General features: G+C 49.6%; 1 protein-coding gene across 5 annotated transcripts in view; it reads right to left on the bottom strand.

Moving 5' to 3' along the window:
• Positions 1-18,848, bottom strand: part of ZC3H18 (zinc finger CCCH-type containing 18) — a 43,078-nt gene extending 24,230 nt beyond the window's left edge. For 2 of the 5 annotated variants that reach the window (XM_005218764.5, XM_005218765.5), the window contains exons 1-4: positions 18,691-18,848; positions 11,994-12,568; positions 5,888-5,972; positions 5,130-5,198 (exon numbers count right to left, since the gene is read on the bottom strand). In XM_005218764.5, the coding sequence (XP_005218821.1) occupies positions 5,130-5,198; positions 5,888-5,972; positions 11,994-12,554 (715 nt within the window). In that variant the 5' untranslated portion in view covers positions 12,555-12,568; positions 18,691-18,848. Of the gene's footprint in view, positions 1-5,129; positions 5,199-5,887; positions 5,973-7,115; positions 7,384-11,993; positions 12,569-18,690 lie in introns of those variants that run through there. The other 3 variants (XM_005218766.5, XM_003587224.6, XM_059877399.1) reach the window with 2 other exon arrangements.
• Between the last annotated feature and the right edge of the window lie 3,904 nt (positions 18,849-22,752).

The following is a 22,752-nucleotide window of genomic DNA, read 5'->3' as shown; positions in this document are numbered from 1 at the left end:
TAAATGAAATTTTACTACCAGAAAATTTATGTGGATTGTGAATGTATGATGAAACAGGATTACAGTTCGGTAAGGGATCTGCACAGACAGGGACAGGAGCCCAAAGGGAACAAGCAGAGGACTTGGCTACAATCCAAGTGGTGCCGCCAAAGGTTAAAAAAAAAAAAAAAGGACACAGTGTAGTGGTGGGTGGGAGGGTCACAGGAATACATGTCAACAAAGGTGCCTGTCAGACACACACACACACACACACACACACACAGCCTGCCTCAGTCTTAGCAGACACCAAAGACCCAAACACAGATGACAGAAAGCACGCCCCACACAGCAGACCCAGGAGCCCCTGTCGGTCAGAAACACCACCAGACCTTAAAAGTTCTGACTGCTAGTCTGACCAGAGGGCAGTGAGGTGCCTCTGCGGGCATTTCTAACCAGCATGGCACCACACCTGTGGTGCCTCCCACAACAGCGGAGATGATTTTACACTCTCCCTCTGGCTTCCACACAAAATGCTTTCTTCACACTAGAATTTTAAACAAAGACTTTCTTGTTTATAAACAAGACTTATTTAGATATTCCTCGGTCCCATTTCCTGTTAATTTGAACAACTCAGAATAACTAATAAAAATAGGGATTGTCAAAATAAGTTTAAAGTGCTTCATGGTTTTTTAAAAAAATACTTCTTGAAAACAGAATATATAAAAATCTAGTAAGGAAAAACCCAAGTTCTACAAATGTTTCCTCTAAAAGGCATAAAACTCAATGAACACAAACTTAATGTAAGAACCCAGAAGTCCGTGTGCCCCTCTTCACAGAACTGTGACAAAGACAGACAACCAGGTCATCTGTGCTGAGCTGCTTCGACTTCTTCAGGAATAGTCATTATTCATTATGGTAGTTGAAAGAATAAAAATAGTTTCTGGGCTGCTTCTTTATAAATGACAGACTTGAAAACAGTGGTTTGTGTAACTTTTCGGTCTCAGGATCCCTAAGAGTCTCCATAATGATTTTATTTATTGATATTAAAACTGAGAAAATTTGAAGACACAAAATATAACCTATGTAATTTATGTTAACAATATTTGTTAACATAAAGGTTTTATCAACATATTTTGAGGAAACTTAGCCTGTTCTGGGGGTGGCTCAGGGGAAGAGTTGCAGCCGCTGGGAGACCCTGAGGCCTCTCCAGACTCTGCATGCCCTCCGAGGCTTTGGCCAGGAACTCCCCCACCCCTGCCACTGAACTTCTCTGACTCCTGGGGGGCTCCATCTTGAACTGTGAATGGCTTTCTACCCAGGTATGACTTTGTGACATCACACAACAGTCGCTTGGAAAAGTCATCAAATCCTGCAAAGCTGTCAAGTTTCCTAACGCTGATTTTTCACTTGAGAGCCTGACCTTATCAGCAGCCACTGTCCTGGCCTTCTCAGTGTCCTGTAGGCAACAGGACTGGGCTCATGGCCACACCTGGCAAGCCCTCCCTGGAAGCACCCCTCAAGCTTCAGGGGCAGCGAAGGAGCTCTGTGAGTGCTTGCAGTTTTGTTAGAAAAGCAAAAAGACACACACTGAGGGGTTGTGGTGGCGCGAAGGAAATATTCTACACCTGGACTTTGGTGCTGGCTGCACAACTTGCTAAACTAATAAGAACCATTCAACTGGACACTTAAAGTAGATGGATTTTATGGCACGGCAATTATACCTCAATAAAGTTATTTACGAAAAGACCTAACCTCAAACTAATCACGGACGCTGTTTCACAGCATGTGCAGCACATGGCCCCTACCGAGTGGTGCACTCAGTCTCACTGAGGCTCTGACTTCAGGGGCCCCTAGGTCGCAAGAACATACCTGGAGACCTCCTGCCTTAAACACCAGAGGATACAGGGGTTAAAAAATGGGCAGTAAGCACTTCTCCAAAGAAGATTCACAAATGGCCAAAAAGCACTTGAAGAGATGCTCCACATCACTTATCAGAGAGAAATGCAAATCAGAACCCAGGGGAGACACCTCACCACACCCATGATGACACTCACTATTGCAAAACCAGAAAATGGGCGTCAACAAGGAGAGAGCTTAAACCCCAGGCGACGTGGTGGGATGTGAAACAGTATAGCCCCGTGGACAACAGTAGGGCAGTTTCTAAAACTTTCAAGACCTAACTACCACACGACCAGGCCATCCCACTTCTGGGGGTATACTCAAAAGACTGGAGAGGAAGGTGTCAAAGAGACGTCTGCACACCCATGTTCCAGCAGCATTATCACAACAGGTCCAACAAGGAAGCAACCGAGGTGCCCACTGACGGGCGCTGGGCTAGCACAATGTGATCCACCCCCACCATGGACTGTTACTCCATCTTGACGCTGCTACAGCGCGGTGAACCTTGAGGACACTGTGCTGAGTGAAATGGGCCCATCACAAAAGGACGAGACTGTACTTCTGTTAGGCACACGGGGTACTCAACTTCACGGGGACAAGGTGGGCAGAGGCCGAGGGCCGGGAGCTTGTGTCTAGTGCAGACAGTTGCAGGTTCCCATAATGAAAGGAGCTCTGGAGGCCCATGGTGGTGATGGCCACAATGAAGGCCAATGAAATGGACACTTAAAAACAGGTAAGATGGTAAATTTTATGTTGCGTTTTTTACCACAATTTTATCAAGAGGAAGAAAGTGGGGGTGGGGGTGGGGGTGGGAGCAGGAAGAAGCAGACACAGGAGGCCTGGTCTGCAGAACAGGCTGGGTGCTACTGACAGCCAAGTAATCAGAGACCCAGGAGAAGGACAATTGACAGAAAACGCTATTTATGCCTTTGCGGACATAACTTCATGTTTTCATGACTCAATCTAAGTAGGTAAGAGGTGAAAATATACCATAAACAAAGTACGGGTACTTTAAAATGTTTCAACTTGTATTTCTAAGTACACTGTTGTTCTCACTGGTTACAAATATCAATGTGTCCATTTAGGCAACTTCTGCTTCTGCTAAGTCTTTTCAGTCATGTCCGACTCTGTGCTACCCCATAGACCGCAGCCCATCAGGCTCCTCCATCCCTGGGATTCTCCAGGCAAGAACACTGGAGCGGGTTGCCATTTCCTTCTCCAATGCATGAAAGTGAAAAGTGAAAGTGAAGTCGCTCAGTCGTGTCCGACTCTTAGCGACCCCGTGGACTGCAGCCCACCAGGCTCCTCTGTCCATGGGATTTTCCAGGCAAGAGTACTGGAGTGGGGTGCCATTGGGCAACTTAACAATCTGCAGATCACAACCTGTAATAGAAATATACCTAACAAACATTGTTTAAGTATTTTCAAATTAAGATATAATTCGCATACTATAAAATACCTCTATTTTAAGGGCACCATTCAGTGGGTTTTAGTATGTTCACAAAGTTGTGCAGCCATTGCTACTACATAATTCTAGGACATTCCACCTCCCAAAGTGAAACCCTGTACTCAGTGGCTGCCCCTCTCGCTCTGGCCTGGACAGTAACCAGCCCATTTTCTGTCTCTATGGATCTGTCCACCCTGGACAGTTCCCATAAGTGGAATCATACAATATGGGCTGTTAGTGACCAGCAGTGTCCTCGGGTTCAACCATACTGCTTTTATTATTCCCTGGTATGGAAGGACCACATCCTGTTTATCCCTTCACGAGCTGATGGGCACTGGAGCTGTTTCTACTTTCTGCCTGTTGTGACTATGCTGCTATGAACATTTGTGTACAAGTCTCCGTGTGGCTCAGGACACACCTAGGAGGGGAGCGGCTGGCTCAGACGCAGCCCTCTTCATCACACACTCTGAGCAAGCTGTGCCCAGGGTATAAGGTTCTGTTTCTCCACATCCTCACCAGACACAGCAAACTTTATTTTACAGTGACTCTTGCTATTGGAGAGAACCGAAACGCATTTATCTCAACTTATAATCTTTTAAACTGCATACAAGCAAAAACGTTTACACTCACAATTTCTCCTAAGGAAAGGCAAGAGATATGTCTCAAAACATCCAAAGAAGTATCTATCACATTATTCTATAGAATGTATAGAATATTTGGGGAAGGGTCACTATAAATTAAAAAGTATATTTCTGAAACAAGTTACTGAATGTGGCCAATTAAACTGCAAAAAACACTGCTTACCAGTAGCTTCTGACTTCTCTACCAAGAAAGGCCTGACACTTTGTGTGGGAGGTGTCACTCCCTGAAACCCCACCCGGGCACTCAGTGGGATCTGAGGCCCCTCCCCTGCTGTGCTGTGACCCACCCCCGCCCGCAGACGTCCTTGGAGAGGGCACCCCCTCCAGCACACTGCGATACTCCTCTGGGTACGGCCACCAGCTTCGCTTTGTAGTGTGTGTGCTTCTGGAGCTAAATTCTGGCAAGTCCTTCAGCAGTGAGACACCAAGCACCTGACCAGAGCTTCTGTGCCCTCAAAGGTGGATGCTGCAGCCTCCTGCTCTGCTGTCACGGGGCCTCCGGCAGGTCCTGGCCGTGGCCAGACTTCTAACCACAAGGTCTGTGCACAGTGCTATCTGGAAATGATCACAGCACATGTGTGTGCATGCGTGTGTGTTAGGCTCCATGGGCTCCATTGATTTACTCCAGAAATTCCAGAGATAGACTGAACTCTTTATGGCAAGAAAGTCTTTGGCTTAAGTTTACGTTTTCTGAAATACTGACACTTCAAATACCACAGGCTTTGAGAAGCTGTAAGCATTTACTTTCTAAAAGGTGCTGCACATTCATCTGCATCCTTAGGGTGGCTGTGCTCCCATCCAGGGAACGGCGCACGTGGCTGCACAGAGGGGGCCACCCCACAGCAGCAACGAGCAGCACAGAAACAGCACAGCCAAGAGGACGCGCTGACCAGGGCCCCGAGCGCTCCCAGGCGCTTGCATCCTTGGTCACCTTGGTATGAGGGAAGGGCTCGTTAGAGGCCACCGCAGGACGGGGCTCCACTGCCGCCCCCCACCCCGCCCCGCCCCCCGTGCAGGTGCACGCGGCCCCTGCGAGCCTGCCCTCGGAGCCTCCCCCTACCCCTGGCGTCATGGCAGGATTCTGGATCCAGAAGAAAGGAGTCTGGCCTCCGGAGCAGGGGGACTGTGCGGTACTAGAGAGATGAATATCATATATTTTGTACCTTTAACCTGGCCTCTGAATGGTATGGAATTTGATATTGGTGGAGGAGTGGACAATGGTGTCACAACATCTGGAAAAGAAGTACAGGAAGCTCTCGTGAACGTTAGGCTGCACAGGTAGGCTGGGTCAGTGCGCGAGGTGTCTAGGGTCACAGCAAGCCTGGGCAGAAGATCTTCCTCTGGTGCAAGGGGCCGCTCCATCACAGACATGCCGGACGGCGCTGTGCCGGAGCAGCCCCGACACACGCATCCTGGGCTTGAGAGCCCCTTGTCACACCTTCTCTGTCATAGCCACTCAACTCACTCCGTCCGCTTTGCAGGAGCGAGGGGCCTTGCTGCCTTCAGAGGCCGACCCTTCTACAGGCTCCATTCCAGCCTCTGACACCTGGTAACAAGCGGGAACTCTCCTTACAGAGTTGGGAAATGTCACAGCTGGCGGCTGGGGCACGTGGTCTTAGAAAAAGGACCACTCAGACGAGGAGTGATGCTGTCTACAGTGGAGACATGGGTCTGTGCTGGGCGGATGGGCTGGAGCCCAGGGCGAAACAAGCAGGCTGGCTGCCCTCCGAGCAAGGCACAAGAGTGACCAGGAAAGGCCCACGGCTGAGAGCAAGGCTCTGCCACTGCTACCACCACAGACGGTCACCGCAGCCCCGAGAACAGCCCTGCCCAGGCTCAGGGCTGAACCACCACCTCTGTCCCGGGAATGGCCGAGGTCACACCAATGGGCCACACAGAGGCCCCTCACGCAGACAATTACCTTTCATGAAGAATCGGCAGGTGGGACGAGGCCTCACCTTCCTGTCACTGGGGTCCTTCACCTCACCCTCCTCCAGATCATCGTCCTGAAACAGAGACAGTGTCATCAAGACAAAGAAAGTGTCATCTTGACAAACAAGACAGACTCATCTGAATGAGGTGACGAGGCAGGAGGGACACCTACCAATGCACACGGCACTCCCTAAACCAGAAAGGGTACAGCCACGCGACTCACGTGGCCACGTTCATACACACTTCCAAACCTGAGACTCCTCCTCATCGGGCGATGGGGATGATCAAAGCTCACCCACAGACTGCCACGTCACAGCGAACACCAAGAAACAACGTTCTGTGATGTATGTGACGTGCGACACAGGCCAGGCTGTCATCACAGTTCTCTTAATTAGCAATTCTGGGCAGGAAATGGCCACACTTCAGGTTTTTAATATTTTTTACACTTAAAATTTATAGGACAAAATATTTTGTGTCATTTAAACTAGGCACTTTCTCTAATTTACAAGTCTAGGGCTGAGGAGGAGGTAATTTAGGCGACTCAGGTCAGCAAGCAGATCCGCTTCAGCTTAGACCTGGGCCTTCTCTTTCTGTTCTGGCCCAGAGTTCCTAACCTTGGTTTTATAATGCAGGAGGGTTTCAAGACCACAGTCGGGGTGGGTCTCTCCTCCAGGAATTTCAGAGAGCAACTTGGACCACTGCTCTGCACTCTCCCCAGCCCCCAACCTGTGCCCCTGAGCTGAAACCCCAGCCCAGGATGGCCCCTAACCCGAACAGGGATCCAGCGCCCTGTTGATGTAGTTAAGATGCTAAGTCCAGGATAGAGCCCCTCCTGGTCCACAGGCCCCAGCCCATTCCAGAGCGCCCTCGTGTGGTCAACACAAGGGAACCACAAGCAGGGCAGAGGCCTGGGAGACCCTCCTCTCATCTGGAGCACTGCCCTCGTCCAAATGACTGCCTGTCCCACTCAGCTTAGGGACTGCTTCTGGATGGGCACCCACACCCGTGACCCCTCCGCACACTCCCCACAGCTCTGTGACCGCGGTGAGTCCGGCCTGACCATGTTCTCGCCTCTCCTCCCCGGCGGGTAACACACAGCCTGAGTCAGAGGCCCCACAGCCCCCAACCCCGGACACAGCCCCAGCTGCCGCGGCTGCTGATCAGATGGAGCCATTCGCTTTTCTTTGCTGTTGCTCCAAGCGCAGCATCGGACTCACCATAAACACTTTTCATTGAGTGAAGAAACACTGGAGACAAACCCTGGACTTAAGGTGACTTATTCCAAAGCTTAAATATTTGTGTAATTTCTGCCTTAAAAACACCAAGTTATTAAGAAGTATTTTGTAAAAAAAAAAGAACAGATGCCTGAGAGCTCTCTCTCTTAAGAGAACCAGCAGAATGATTTCTTTTAGAGAAAGTAACAAGTTTTTTTAAAGGTCCTGAGAATTTATTCACCTAATAACTGAAAGTTTGTACCCTGTGATCAACATCACCCCCTGGTCCCCCCACCCCCGTCTCCCAGCCCTGTCCTCCTTCCTGCTTTCCTCAGGCATGGGTCCTACACTACCACCTCATGTGCTGTCACGGGTCATACAGATGCTCACATCGGAGCTGAGAGCGGATTCTGTTTGTTCTCATCAGAAAAACAAAACTCTTTTGAGAGGTCAGAACTCATTCAACTCTTCTGTTTTGTTTGGAAATCAATGCACAGGAATTGAAATGATGAGCACAGAGCAACTGCTTTTAAAAAACCAAGATTCACAGCCTGTGCACTCGATCAGGTTAGAGATCTGTTTCTGCAGAGATGTTACTCTCAATATTCACAAGAGCAATCAGGAGCCAGCTGCCCAGCTCAGCCACTTCTCAGACGCCAGACGAAAGCATCAATAAATCACCCAGCAGGAGAATATTCTCAATCATCAACTAACCATTCATTTAGCACAATGGCCTTTCGAGTGACGAACACAAGGAGTTCTGAGATCTTATAAAGGGTTTCAAGCTAATACAATTCAAGAAGGATGTCTCTAAAGCCAGCCCCCCGGTGCTCCCAGCACCAGGTCAGGGCTGTAACTGGCAGGAATTCCAGTGGGTAGCCCCTGATCCCATGACCTAGAGCAGAGCCAGCAGAGAGCAGGTGTCCCAAGAAGCAAACTGGTGGGTCTATAAACAGCTAAAAGGGCACCAACAACTAACTTAGGGAGCTTGCGCCAGGCCCCTCTACAGTTTACAAATCTGGGGAGAACAAGGTAACTCCTTGGGTTGAGTATGCATGGGGCACAGGGCATGAGGTGGCGTGGGTTCTCCTCCTGCTACCATGACCGTGGACTTGGCCCCCCAGCCCCAGCCCTGCCCTCCTCCCCACCCTTCCAGCATCCAGAGCTCCCACCCAGGCCTTAGGGGACACACGTGGTGGGTGATCAGCATCGTGACAAGAAAATCCCCTCAGAGGCAACACGTCAAATGTGAGCAAGGGGAGCACAGGTGACTTCTACCTTCTCCTTTGTGTGGGTTATTTTCCTTAAAACAAAACCACAAAGCCGGGGTATGACCTCAACAACAAAAAGAACTCATTTCCAACCCAGCACCTCCCCGGCCACAGCAGATAAGGAAGCAGATGCAGGCACGTGCCCCAGGGCACAGGCCCAGGGGCCGCCGGGCCAACCAGGGGCTCCTTGAGCCCACAGTTCTGCACCTGTATAGTGAGGTAGCAGTTCAGGTCTATAATCCTGCATGCACACCCTTCGGGGCCAGAGACGATGTTCTGGTCTCCAATCGGTGATGGGATGTGGAGCAGCACCTGTGAGGGGACCCAGGACCTGTGCACGAAGCAATAAACACAAACCACAAACAGGTTCCAGCATGTTGGGTGCTGGCTGGAGCGTAGCCTTCCTACCCCAGAGCTTCTGGGCTGCTGGGCTAAGCAAGCACAGTGGTCCAGCCCCCACTAGCCAAGCAGAGGGAGGCGGCAGGCCTGACTGAATCCCTTGGGGCCAGGCCTCCGCGGCTGCTTCTCCGCCTCCCACCAGAGGGCAGTGCTGCGAATGCCCCAGATTCCTAAGCCCCTAAATCCTTTGGTAGAAGATACTATATGTCCAGATATGAAAGGAGCAGGCAGAAGTGAACATGAGAAAAGACAAAGCCCATATGCAAAGAAAAGGCTTCCAAGGTGTGTTCATCCCTGGCTGGGCCAAGAGCCATCACTTCTGCCTGAGGATCTGTGTGGACAGTCCACTCGGGGTGCGGGCCCTGTCCCGCCGTCTCTGAGCAGCCACCCTACCAGTGCAACAGTCACTGACCAGAGCAGGAAGGGAACAGAATACTCCGCCCCTTCCCAAGTGGATGGCATGCTCCAGGTGCCAAAGTTTTGTTAACCAGATGACATGCAAGACATAAAAACAGAATCAAGTCACAAAGCAGAGGAGACGATGGAAGGGCCAAAGATGGAAGGCCTGGAGTCTGCAAAGGCTCCTTTGAGGGAGGAGGCTCTGTGCAGGACCACACAAGGCACACACGGCCGCTCGCGCCATCCAGCTGTCTGAGCTGCCAGCACAGGTGAGACCGCTGACTAAGTCAAGTTCACCCATGCTTCACCTGTCCCTTGGCGGGGACCCTCGGCCCCTTCCACAAATAAGCTAGATGCTATAAATAGCTGGCCCACAATCCTGTTTGCAAAATCCCCTCCCACTGCAGCAGGGAAGTGGCACTTCCAGAAGGGCACTGGTATCTGAAGGTAGCTCACCAAAGCACGTACAAGTCACTCAAGGCCTGACTTATAAACCACGTGGTTCAAACAAAAGAATGTCAAAGGTTCATTGTACAAACTGATGTCACTACCAAGGAAACCACCAAGAAAGTGGAAAAGCTGGGGAGAGGGAGCCTACTCCCGCCAAACCAACTGACCTGTCCCAGTGACCCAAAGCCTACAAAGGAAAAAAGCAGGTCAGTGTACCCCAACAGAGAAAAGTACTTCTCAGTTAAAAGAAGGGTAAATCACTTGTGTTCTCGGAGGTGAGGGTGCTAAAGAGCAACAGGAACACACACAGTGATGACCCAGTCAGTTCAGACTATGGAATCACAGCAAAGGCACCAAGCCTGACACAACAGTCAGGGGCAGAGCCTATAGAAAGGGCGTAACATCTAAGCAAGTGATCAAAGAATGGGGAGGAGCCTGGAATGCAGGCAGCTGGGCACGAGTGAACCAGAGGGGCTCCCATGAAGGCCCGAGTCTCCATTCGTAGCGCCCAGCCCTGTCCAGGCCTGCCTGTCTGGAGGGGCGACAAGCTCTGCTCTGCCTGGTCACACCCCCACGTGTCACAATGAGCCCAGCACACTGCAGGGCCCATGGGGGTGCCTGTGGATGGACACGCCACCCTGTGGCTGAATGAAGCTGGGCCTGGGGCCAGCGGGGCTCTGGGGCCCTCTTTAGAGGCCAGGCAGGTACAAGCCAAACCAAACAACCATCTAGGGTCAAGTGGGCAAGAAAGTCAACCTGGATGTTTACCTCTCATGTTGTTTCTGAAGAAACCAGCTATCTCCAAACAACAGGTGTTTTCCTGGGCCAGCTCAGGTCAACGCCATGTCCTAGGCCACCACATCTAACTCAGTGCAGTGGGAGAGCCCCCAGGACCTGTGGGGAGATATCTGACCGCATGCGAGCATGGAAAGGCTGAGAAGCCAATGAACTTCCCCTACGCACTATTCACAGCTTAAGCAAGAAGAGCTTGCACCTCGTCCATTCTTAACGGGGGAGGACTGCCCAGACCTGCCGGCCGCACGTCCCGTCACCAGGAGCCCCACGTCCTAGGGCCAGGACGCTGACTCAGCTTTTCTTTTTGTAAACTGAGAGACCAAACTCAAGGGCAACCTCCATCAATGATTTTGTCTTCTGCCCCAAATGTCGTCCAAACTGATTAACTGGAGTCTCGTGGCATCTCTTTCTCCTCTGGCAACCCTCTGGTTGAGAATTTTCCAAACTGCAAGGGAAGCACAGCTGGCAGAACCTAAGAAGGCTCACAGACAATGTCCCGACAGCAGCCTTGTAAGTAAGTATAACACTGACAAGCAGTGCCTACTGGCTTAGGAGACCACCTGCTACGCTTAGTTGTGAGAAGACAAAAGATCTAAAATTCTAAGCTTGTAACTACACACATGAGCTTGTAACACCCCACAAAGTTCTGTTCTCGTGAAGTTCGAGAAGCAGTACCAGGCACAACCATGGCCCCAAGACGCAGCATATGTACTAGCTGCCGGAGAAGCCAGCATGTCAGGCAAATCCAGCTCCCATACTTAACCAACAACCCCCTCCCTCTGCAATCCAGAGCATTTCTGGGAGCTATTCCTCACGCCTCTCCCCTCAGTGCCTCTCCCACGAGCAGAACCTCCTTCCTGGGATAGTAAAACTCCAGGTCCTGTCAATCTGCTCTGTCCCTCTCTCCCCTCCTTTAGTAAAAGCATTTCTCAGCAGGACTTCAGGTTCTTCCCTCCCCAGAATTCAACCTCTTAAAAGATGGTGATGGAAGTTCTTGCATCAGGATTATCTGTCATAAAAGCCCAACTGCCCACAACTAAGACGATTATTACCAGATACCTTCTCCTTAACCCGAAAGGCCAGATTAATATAAATAAAGTTACAAGAATGTGATGGTCAAAAGTCAAAGTGCTCTGACACACAATCCCATTTTCTGCAGTCCTGAGGAGACACTTCCAAGGAAGCTTGGTCTAGCGGAGACCCTCAGCAGAGGACAAAGAGAAAAATGGCCAAAATAATAGACAAAACTGGAAGGAAGTTTCCTCAGTCTCAAGAATGTAACAGGAATTGAAATCCACAATGGTTCTAGTTGAACACTAACTCAAATAGTACTTAAAGACACACACACACACACAAAAGGCAGAAAATGCTTTAAAAAAAATAATCCCAAGTTTTAATACGATCCAACGAACAGCACCAGACAGATGAGTGAGGGTCTGTGGAACTTCTGCCAGCTGCCGACTCCAGGCCAGGCTCGTCTCCGTGCCTTCAGTGCCTCACCACCAGGGCAAGGGCCCCAGCGCCAGCCCCCCGACCCCTCCTCAGGGCGCCCACCGCGCCTACTCACATCGATCTCCCCGTCGTCGATCTCCCCGTCGTCATCCTCTTTCCTCTTCTCCTTGGCAGCTTCCGGGGGCTCCTTGTCTTCCACGGTGCGGACCCCCACCTTCCCCTCCTCCCCAGGAGCCCCCTCTCCGCGCTCCTCGTCATCCTCGGGCCCGGCCTTCTCAGCATCGTCCTCCTGCGCACCGGGGGCTGGCTCCTCGGGTACCTCCTCATCGTAATCTAGCTCATGCTCATCCAGGTCCCTGGTGACTGACGAGGCCTCGTCCCTCAGGTCGCTGGCACAGTCCCCCTCGGCTCGAGGGGGGCTGGCCGGGCCCCTGCTCAGCTCCTGAGCCTCAGAGTCCCGGTCGTCCTCGTCGGAGCGACTCTCCTCGTCCTCCTGGCTCAGTCCTGGGGCCACGCTCTCCTCATCCTCCAAGTCGGAAGCCCTCCCACCCGCCGCGTCCAGATCCTGCTCAGACCCGCTTTCCCTCAGAATGTCATCATCCGAGAGCCCCTGCTGCTCTTCTTCTTCGTCCTCCGGAGAGCGAGGGTCCCGGTCAGGGCTCTCGGCCACATCCATCAGTACCCACGGTTCTGCAAAAGAAAGAGAACACACTCAGAGCATCCAGCAGAAGGGCCAGTCAATCTCGTGCGGGTCTCCTGGCCCCAGGAGGGCTCCTGATCTGCAGGAGGGCTAGGACCTGTGGTTGCCCGGCTCCTCCACATCCCAGACTGTGCTCCGCAGACCAGTGGCACCAGGCACCACAGCCCAGGCCTCCATGGGGCCAGGCCAGGCTCGCTGAGCCCCACACTGGGAGCCACCAGGTGGCAAGAGCCCCAGCATGCCCCCCTCCTCCCAGGACAACCCAAGCTTATCAGACAGTAAGCAGGAAGATGGGCACCACAAGCAATAGCTTTTTGGGCTCTTAAAGTAATTTCTTTTGAAATTCAAGAGGATGTGCATTAGGAACAAGGTGGCAACACAGAAGGCAGCATGCCTGACCACTGTGTGGAGCCCCCAGAGTCTGGAACACAAACCCGACTGCCTCGGACAGTCCCCGGGATGCAGGCTGTCTCTGCTCCTGTATGCGTCTCTCCAGGCCTAGCCCTGACTGCCAAGTCACAATCACTGGGGGTGATCCTTAAACCACAGGTCCTTCTGGAGCCACCAAGGGACGCCAGAAGGCTTCCATGCACCCTGATTCTCAAGAAGTACCTTTCCAGGATGGGCATGCTGCAGGAAACAACTCTGGCAGAAAACCATATGTGTTTCAGTAGTTTCAAATATAAAAACACTGATTGTCATCCTAAAAGATTTCTTTTCTATTTTTACTATCTAGATTTAATTATAAACTGACTACTTCCTGGTTTTCCCAGCCTAATGTGCAAAGACAGAAAACTGTCCCATTTGTTCTAAACGCAGGCTGCATAAGCTAGAGTGAGAGAGAGTGTGTGTGTGCGTGTGCGTGTGTGTCCATGTGTGTGTGTGTGAAATCAACACCAAATAGCCAACCAACACCACACAGCCTATAAGCAAACACTGACCATCCACCAGGCTGGGGGTCACCATCAAGCTGGTGTGAAAGAGCAGGAACAGTGAAAGGTTTAATATTCACCTGAGTCTTCAAGACTTTTTATTTAAAACAATATATGCCACAGTCATGTTACATGGTACCTTGATGAAACCTGAAAACACACATACCCATATTTGTATAATTATTTATGCATTTATATACAACCAAAATTTTAAAATATATCTTTTAAATGTACACCTTCAAAAGAAGAACGTGCGTTTAAAGATGCACATATCAAGAACTGGTATCTGAACCCAGAGTTAAAAAAATTTTTTTTGCTGATAACGGAAATTATTAAAATTCAGCAAACATAAGGACAAATCACTTAAAAGTTCATCACTTTATAAACAGTCAGCAGTGAAAGGAATTTACAAACCAATCCATTCAAAGTCACTTAAAAGTAGACAGCTTGCAAAATGATTCCCTTTGCGGCCTTCTAACGACACTGTCCAGAGGTAGGCCAATTGAAGGAATTATTAATATTAAAAAGTCAGTCCTAAAGTGCTGTATTTTGCTGCCTCTCTGCACAGGGGAGAGCCTGTCACCACATACATCCCTCTGGCAGACCAGGGCGACCGGCAAGGTGAGAAAGCTACCAAGACAGGGCCCACATCCTCGCCTCCTTCAGACACAGCATTGGACATACGGCAACCAGTTGGAGGCCAGTGGCAAACCAGCAGCCTCCCGCCCCACCTTCGCTGATGGTATCAATGAAATGTATGAGATTTTCCTTGGTGTACAATGTCCTATGCCTACCCTAGCATAGCTTTTACTACACTGTGCGTAAGAAACCTCTCCATAGAGAGGCAGGGACTCACTCCCCAGTTGCTCAGGCTGGCCCCCGGGACCCTGAGGCAGGCAGTCACATACAACTGGTCACTAAGCCTCAGACAAATTCCGATTGTCACATCGTACAGTCTAACGGTAACCTCGGGAACCAAGTTGAGTGAACTCCGGGAGTTGGTGATGGACAGGGAGGCCTGGTGCTGCGATTCATGGGGTCGCAGAGTCGGACACGACTGAACGACTGAACTTAACTGAACCAAAATTAAATGTCCTCTTAAACTAGCTTAAAATCCACATAACTGCTACTTGAGCCTTGCCGCATACTATCCTGTTCACTCCTGGCACTAAGGCTGCTTGCGAGTAACATGATAACAGACCATTCCTGGGGCCCAGGTGCCAAAAGGTTCTATTGTCATGATTAGGTCCAACCAAATTGCTCTGTGCATTTTGACAAACTTGGATTTAAATCCTAGGCTAAGAAATGGAAGAAAAAGAGCCCCTAGCTTCAAATATACAAACTCAAGCAAGTGGACCGTGTCTTTCCGGGACATGGGGATCAGTGTGGGCTTCTGAGTCAGAACCCGAATCCCTGCTCCACTGCCTCCCAGCCTTAGGATCCTGGACGAATTACGTAAACTTGCCAGACTCTAGTTTCTTTATCTGAAATATGGGGAAACAGCACGCACTCTAGAAGTCACTGCAGCAGTGAGATGAGACAAAGCTGATGGCTTCCAACACCCGTGTCCAACACTCCCCATGAGACTGCCCAAGGGCCAGTCACCCAACACATATCACAGAACGGACTCAGCACGATCACGTCTTCACAACTCTGCAGCAAAATCAACAGCCACCCTACCTGCGGTGAGACTACTACTCTGCCAGGCACTGCATCTAGTCCCTCACGTCGACCCTTCAGACAAACAATGCTACCCCTCACAGAGAAGGAAACCGAGGTCACCTGGCCACTGAGTGCAGTCCAAGCTGGAGTCTCTACTCTGCTGCTTAGTCCTGGAGCCGGCCCGATGCAGAACATGAGCTCCTGCTACCTGCCCTGGGACTAACTGCCACACATCACCATTGTTCTACAGGAAAACGGGACCTGAGCGCCAAATGACTCTACAAATTCTGTTCTGGAATACAGCCCTCACATCAACCGGGGACTTCCACTGACCCAGGAGATTTGTCTGCTGTTCTCTTCTCCCTTCTCAAGTTTTGTGCTGATCCATCTAGCTTCCTGTCCGAGCCCTTCTAGAACCCAAAAGACAGCTTTTTACAGAGATAGAAAAGTTACTATATGGTCTATACAGACTATTAGGTAAAAAATAGTGATAATCATACGGAAATCGAACCTGTGACACCACTTATTTTAAATGTGTCTCAAGTTTGAAACTTAGGCACTTAAATCTAAAGGTAAACTTAACAAAAAAATCCCCCAAAGGTGCACACTTGTATACCAACACCACAGGAAACGCTGCCTCAAACTAAAATCCCAAGGCTGCTGGATGGTGTGTGGAAAGAAGTCCTCGCAGAGCCTGAATGAGCCCCCCAGTTTGTATTATGGAAATCACTTCACCCTCTTCCCCAAGCACAGAGCTATCTTCCCTCCTCTCAAGGGCTGTTTTTAGCAAAAGGCCCTTTGTGCACCTGCTTCAATCCAGGTGGACAAGTGCTGTCACGGATGGCTTTGAGAATCTGAGGAAGGGGATGGCTCCTCTCCCTAGAAAAACCTAGACATAAGCAATTTATCTCCCATTTCTGGGAGTTCAAAACCTCCCTAGACTGAGAACTACTGCCCTGAGTATGTTGTGCAGTATTCTATCAGGTACCCACACTCACCACGCTATACTGCCATTATCATTTGCAAAGTCTGTTGGGGAGACATCCCCCCATGAAGGGCGTGAGTGGAAGGACTCAGACTCTCCTGGGTCCTCTGAACTCAGCAAATGGCTACCACACAACTTACTGTCTGAACCTGGGGCATTGCTGACAACTCCCACAGGCACAAGTCACAGCCTTCCTAGGCATATGAGGACACAGTCACCCGTAGGTGGCCCTGACACTCTCCTGGGGAAAGGAGACCCACTTTTTCTCTCCCTGTGGAATCTCCTGGGATTTTACAATCTGAGGCTACATCCAGGCGAACAGCTTGCAGAGGAAAACATACCAAAGAACTGACTTGCTTATCAGAAGCACCCTGAGTGACACCTTGTTGGGCAGGAGGGAAGTACTGCTGGGGGTCAGAATGCAGTTTGTGTTCCAGGCCAACTCTGGGAGAGTTAACAGGTTCTCTGGGCATCAGTGTCCTATTCCGAGATTAATTCAATTTGGCAATAATCTGAGTAAGTGCTATGTGTCAGGAGTCAGGAAAACATGTGGTCTACTGAGTGTACATAGTGAAACACAGGGTCCTCTGGGCACGTCTTCACAAATCCCAGGCTCACAACTCTTACTTAGCGTGTTCTTCTCAGACAATCACCCTATCGTCGGGCATTCTTGGCAAAATTTATAACTTTTTAGGCCTTTGATCCATGAGATAGTGAAACTGCTTGGAAAAGAGAATAACAGTGTCCATCATTGTGTCTCCACAGCGTAGTACACTGGCAGACGGAGACTGATAGATGCTTGTCAAATAAATCACAAAGTCTCCTTGGGTTGTAAATTACCTGTTGCATGCCAGAAACAAACTTGAAATTAGTGTCTACTTTTTAGAAGACTATTCTGGAACGGAGACACAGAGTGGTGCTGCCTCATTTTCCAGCGGTCGTTCTGGAAGGCTGCATCCTGACTCCAAGGGCACTGCTAAAGTACAGAACATTTGGGAACTTTTCTTTCCCAGAGAACTTTAGAACATGCAGAACAATCCCCGGGCACTCTCAGTGGCAGCAAATCTTCTCTCTCTCAAGGTGGGTCAGCAGGAAGCCATTCAAAGCCTGGTGTGGTTAAGTGAGGTGAGTTCCCAAGCCAGGTAAGATGATTTTGGGTCAAACATGTGGTGTGACTGTTGAACAAGACTGATTTTTCTCCTATGGCTTGCATATTTACTACCAAAACAGGACTTCTAAAGAGATTCTGGCAAAAGAGTACCAATGAAATACAAGTCTAACTTTTCAGGACAACAATTTTTAATAGAGCTGTCCCTATCTGAATGCCCAAGTTCTGGTACATTTGGTTAAAATTCATGTTCGTAGCTTCATGGATTTACAACATCCAAAGGAAGGATGTCAAGACTGGTGATAGACATCATCCCCAAAAGACTAAGCTTGAATCAAACGACTTCTCAGGGAGGAAGCACTCACCTTGAGATGATCTGTGAAAAAGGAAAACACCTCCTTTGCTCTCTGGAATGGTTTCACAAAGCTACCTTACCCACCAAAAACTGGAGAGAATTCTAGCCTCCAGGACACTTGTGACTGGTTTCCAGAGCTGGTGGGTTCCACACTTGTCCTCAGACTGTAACATCATCAGGCAACGATGCCCCTGCCTGGGAAGCAGGAATTGGCCTGGGTCCAGCTTCACCCTGAGAATCCCAACCTCTGCTCTGGGACAGGACCACTTCACAGGCAACACGAAGGAGAAAGGATGAAAGCCACTGCTATGCCCCCAAACGCACTCTTCTTCCATTCTCCCCAAATGGATCTAAAGACTGACCTGCTCTCACAGATGTAGAGCTGAACAGCTCATATAAAGTGATCAACCACTCTATCCGGCAAACTCAGCTGTCATAAAGTATTCAGGAAAACTTAAGTTTTAGCAGGAGTAAAACTGGAAGTTTTTAAGTCAGGTTCTCCCAGCAATGACCCGGCATCCAATGGGTTTTTAACCAAAGGGGCACAGGGAAGTTTATTCCAAAGAGTGGCGTGCGTCCTGGGGCACAGCCAATAGATGCAACCTGTGCCGCCTGGGAAGTCGAGGGAGCAAGTTCCAGGAGGATCCAGAGAGCTCAACGCTCCCAAACAGCCCATCCTCAGTCCGGAGGGCGAACTTGCGTGCCTCCTTCCGCACCCCCATCTTTGTGGGCGGAAAGCAGTGCCACGCGAATGTCCCGGAAGAGAAATGACAGCTTCGGGAGACCAACCCCACGACGGAGTGCGGAGGCAGCCGCCAGGCGCTCGAGCTTAGGGGGATTCAGGACCCCCGGCCAGCTCGCCCGGACCGAACCTGGATCGTGCCTAGCTCAGCGTCCTCTTCCCGGGGCCCGAGAGTCACGCTTCGGCCAGGGGCAGCCTGGAGTGCTCCCCGGAGGCAGAGGCGGCGAGGCTCCGGGCCTCGGCTCAGTACCTCCGCCACGCTCCTTGCCCGGCCGCCTCGGCCTCCTTCTCCCGCCGGCCAGGCCTCCCAGCCACCACCACCACTTACCTCAGCTCGAGGGCAAAGAGGGGGCCACGGCTTCGCAGGGGTCGGGACGGCGCGGAGAACGCGTCTCTCGGCCCTTCCGCTGCTCACAGGCTCCGGCTTCAGGCGCGACGCGGGCGGAACAAACGGGCTCCACTAGCCGCGGGGGCCGGCCATTGTGCGACGTCATCAGGCCGCGACGGTTATCTGCGGGCCGGCGGGCTTCCCTCGCTCGCCACGCCCCCCACCTGCTTCCTTCCGGCCTCCGCGCCCCCGCCCCCGCGCGGCCCCGCCCCCTCAGGGCGCGCCCGCCCAAACCAGTCACGGCGCAGGCGCGGCCGGGGCCCCGCCCCTGGGGCAGGTCTCAGAGCGCGCGTACCGCCCGTCGAGGTGCAAGGAAGGGTGTCCGCGGCGCGTAGTCACGTGAAGTGCTGGCGCAGGTTCCCCCCGAGCGGTTTGCTGTTCCCGCTGGACCCGACCAGGCATAGGTGGGTCCTGCGACGTCCCGGCTCAGAGCTTACCTTCTCCAGTCCTGCTGAAGAGCCCCCAGCATAAAGTTAATCCTTTTCGGGAAATGAGTTTAAATAGCAAAACTTAGACATTTAAAATTGCTTACTAGGGACTGCATACCTCCTTCTGTGTTAAATATCAGTTCAACACGAAAGTAATCGTTTTCGAAAAACTGAGTTTAAATTGCAAAGTTTAAACATTTTAGAAACTTTCTGTGGTACTAAATAGCTCTTGCTTTATCAAATATAATCAGTCCAACACAAAATTTAATCATTTTTTTGATACTGAGTTTGGAGAAGGAAATTGTAACCTCCTCCAGTATTCTTGCCTGGAGACTCCCATGGACGGAGAAGCCTGATAGGCTACAGTCCACGGGGTTGCAAAGAGTCGGACACGACTGAGAGACCTCTTCACTTTAAATGTCAAAGCTTAAAAGTTTTAAACTAATCCCCATGCTGTTGAAAAGTACAACAGGTCAAAGATGTAATCACTTATCAAGCCTTAATACCTAATCTAACTGATGTTGAAGCCTGTCCCTAGAGTGGAAATTTAAACCCATCAGTCTGCAACCCAACAGTCTGATCAGCACTAGGGAGGTGCCCTGTGTAAGACCTGTCCCCTCCCTAAGGTAAGGCACCCTTGTTGGAGCAACCTATCCTCTTAGCTTCCTTTTTCCACCCTCTGTGCCCATAAAGACCCAGTTCCCCCCAGTCTCTCCCATCAGGAAGCTTCCATAAGCCTCTTATCCTTATCCCTTAGAGGGCAAACAGAATGAAAACCACAATCACAGAAAACTAATAAAACTGATCAAATGGACCACAGCCTTGTCTAACACAATGAAACTATGAGCCACGCTGTGTAGGGCCACCCAAGATGGACAGGTCATGGTGGAGAACTCTGACAAAACGTGGTCCACTGGAGAAGGCAATGGCAAGCAACTTCAGAGTTCTTGCCTTGAGAACCCCATGAACAGTATGAAAAGGCAAAAAGATACGACACTGAAAGATGAACTTCCCAGGTCCGTAGGTGCCCAATATGCTACTGGAGATCAGTGGAGAAATAACTTCAGAGAGAATGAAGAGATGGAGCCAAAGCAAAAACAACACAAATTTGTGGATGTGACTGGTGATGGAAGTAAAGTCTAATGCCATAAAGAACAACATTGCATAGGAACCTGGAACATTAGGTCTATGAACCAAGGTAAACTGGAAGTGGTCAAACAGTAGATGGCAAGAGTGAACATCAACCTTTTAGGAATCAGTGAACTAAAATGGACAGAAATGGGTAAATTTAACTCAGATGACCATTTTATCTACTAATGTGGGCAAGAATCCATTAGAAGAAATGGAGTAGCCCTAATAGTCAACAAAAGAGTCCAAAATGCAGTACTTGGGTGCCATCTCAAAAACAACAGAAAGAACTCTGTTCGTTTCCAAGGCAAACCATTCAGTATCACAGTAATCCAAGTCTGTGCCCCAACCAGTAATGCTGAGAAGCTGAAGCTGAACGGTTTTATGAAGACCTACAAGACCTTTTAGAACTAACACCCAAAAAAGATGTCCTTTTCATTATAGGGGACTGGAATGCAAAGTAGGAAGTCAAGAGCTACTTGGAGTAACAGGCAAATTTGGCCTATGAGTACAAAACGAAGTGGGGCAAAGGCTAACAGAGTTTTGCCAAGAGAACGTACTGGTCATAGCAAACACCCTCTTCCAACAACACAAGAGGCAACTCTACACATGGACATCACCAGATGGTCAATACCAAAATCAGATTGATTATATTCTTTGCAGCCAAAGATGGAGAAGCTCTATACAGTCAGCAAAAACAAGACTGAGAGCTGACTCTGGCTCAGATCATGAACTCCTTTTGGCCAAATTCAGACTTGAAGAAAGTAGTGAAAATCACTAGACCATTCAGGTAAGACCTAAATTAAATCCCTTACAATTATACAGTGGAAGTGACAAATAGATTCGAGAGATTAGATCTGATAGTGTGCCTGAAGAACTATGGACGGAGCTTCATGACATTGTACAGGAAGCAGTGATCAAGACCATCCCCAAGAAAAAGAAATGAAGAAAGGCAAAATGGTTGTCTGCAGAGGCCTTACAAATAGCTGAGAAAAGAAGAGAAGTGAAAGGCAAAGGAGAAAAGGAACGATACACCCAATTGAATGCAGAGTTCCAAAGAATAGCAAGGAGAGATAAGAAAGCCTTCCTCAGCGATCAATGCAAAAAAAATAGAGGAAAACAACAGAATGGGAAAGACTAGAGATCTCTTCAAGAAAACTAGAGATACCAAGGGAACATTTCTTGCAAAGATGGGCACAATAAAGGATAGAAATGGTGTGGACCTAACAGAAGAGATTAAGAAGAGGTGGGAAGAATACACAAAAGAACTATACAAAAAAGATCTTCAGGACCCAGATAATTACGATGATGTGATCACTCACCTAGCGCCAGACAACCTGGAATGCAAAGTCAAGTGGGCTTTTGGAAACGTCGATAGGAACAAAGCTAGTGGAGGTGATGGAATTCCAGCTGAGCTATTTAAAATCCTAAAAGATGATGCTGTTAAAGTGCTTCACTCAATATGCCAGTAAATTTGGAAAACTCAGCAGTGGCCACAGGACTGGAAAAGGTCAGTTTTCATTCCAATCTCAAAGAAAGGCAATGCCAAAGAATGCTCAAAGTGAGTGAAGTCACTCAGTCGTGTCCGACTCTTTGCGACCCCATGGACTGTAGCCTACCAGGCTCCTCCGTCCATGGAATTTTCCAGGCAAGAGTACTGGAGTGGGTTGCCATTTCCTTCTGGAGTGGGTTGCCATTTCCTTCTCCAGGGGATCTTCCTGACCCAGGGATTGAACCCAGGTCCCCTGCATTGCAGGCAGACGCTTTACTGTCTAAGCCACCAGGGAAGTTCCTCTAAGAATGCTCAAACTACAGCACAATTGCACTTATCTCACACACTAGCGAAGTAATGCTCAAAATTTTCCAAGCCAGGCCTCAACAGTACACGAACCGTGAACTTCCAGATGTTCAAGCTGAATTTAGAAAAACTGGAGGAACCAGAGATCAAATTGCCAACACCCATTGGATCATAGGAAAAGCAAGAGAGTTCAGAAAAACATCTACTTCTGCTTTACTGACAATACGAAAGCCTTTGACGGTGTGCATCACAACAAACTGTGGAAAATTCTTAAAGAGATGGGACTACCAGACCACCTTACCCGCCTCCTGAGAAATCTGTATACGGGTCAAGAAGCAACAGTTAAAACTGGACATGGAACAACAGACTGGTTCCAAATTAGGAAAGGAGTATGTCAAGGCTGTATATTGTCACCCTGCTTATTTAACTTATATGCAGAATACATCATGCGAAATGCCAGGCTGGATGAAGCACAAGCTGGAATCAAGATTTCTGGGAGAAATATCAATAACCTCAGATACGCAGATGACACCACCCTTATGGCAGAAACAGTAGAAGAACTAAAGAGCCTCTTGATGAAAGTGAAAGAAGTTAAAACTCAACATTCAGTAAACTAAGATAATGGCATCTAGTCCCATCACTTCATGG

This window comes from Bos taurus, chromosome 18, assembly GCF_002263795.3.
Source record: "Bos taurus isolate L1 Dominette 01449 registration number 42190680 breed Hereford chromosome 18, ARS-UCD2.0, whole genome shotgun sequence".
In the NCBI taxonomy this organism is placed as follows: Eukaryota; Metazoa; Chordata; class Mammalia; order Artiodactyla; family Bovidae; genus Bos; species Bos taurus.
The sequence above is the reverse complement of the archived record's forward strand: the minus strand, read 5'-3'. Positions and strand labels throughout refer to the sequence as shown.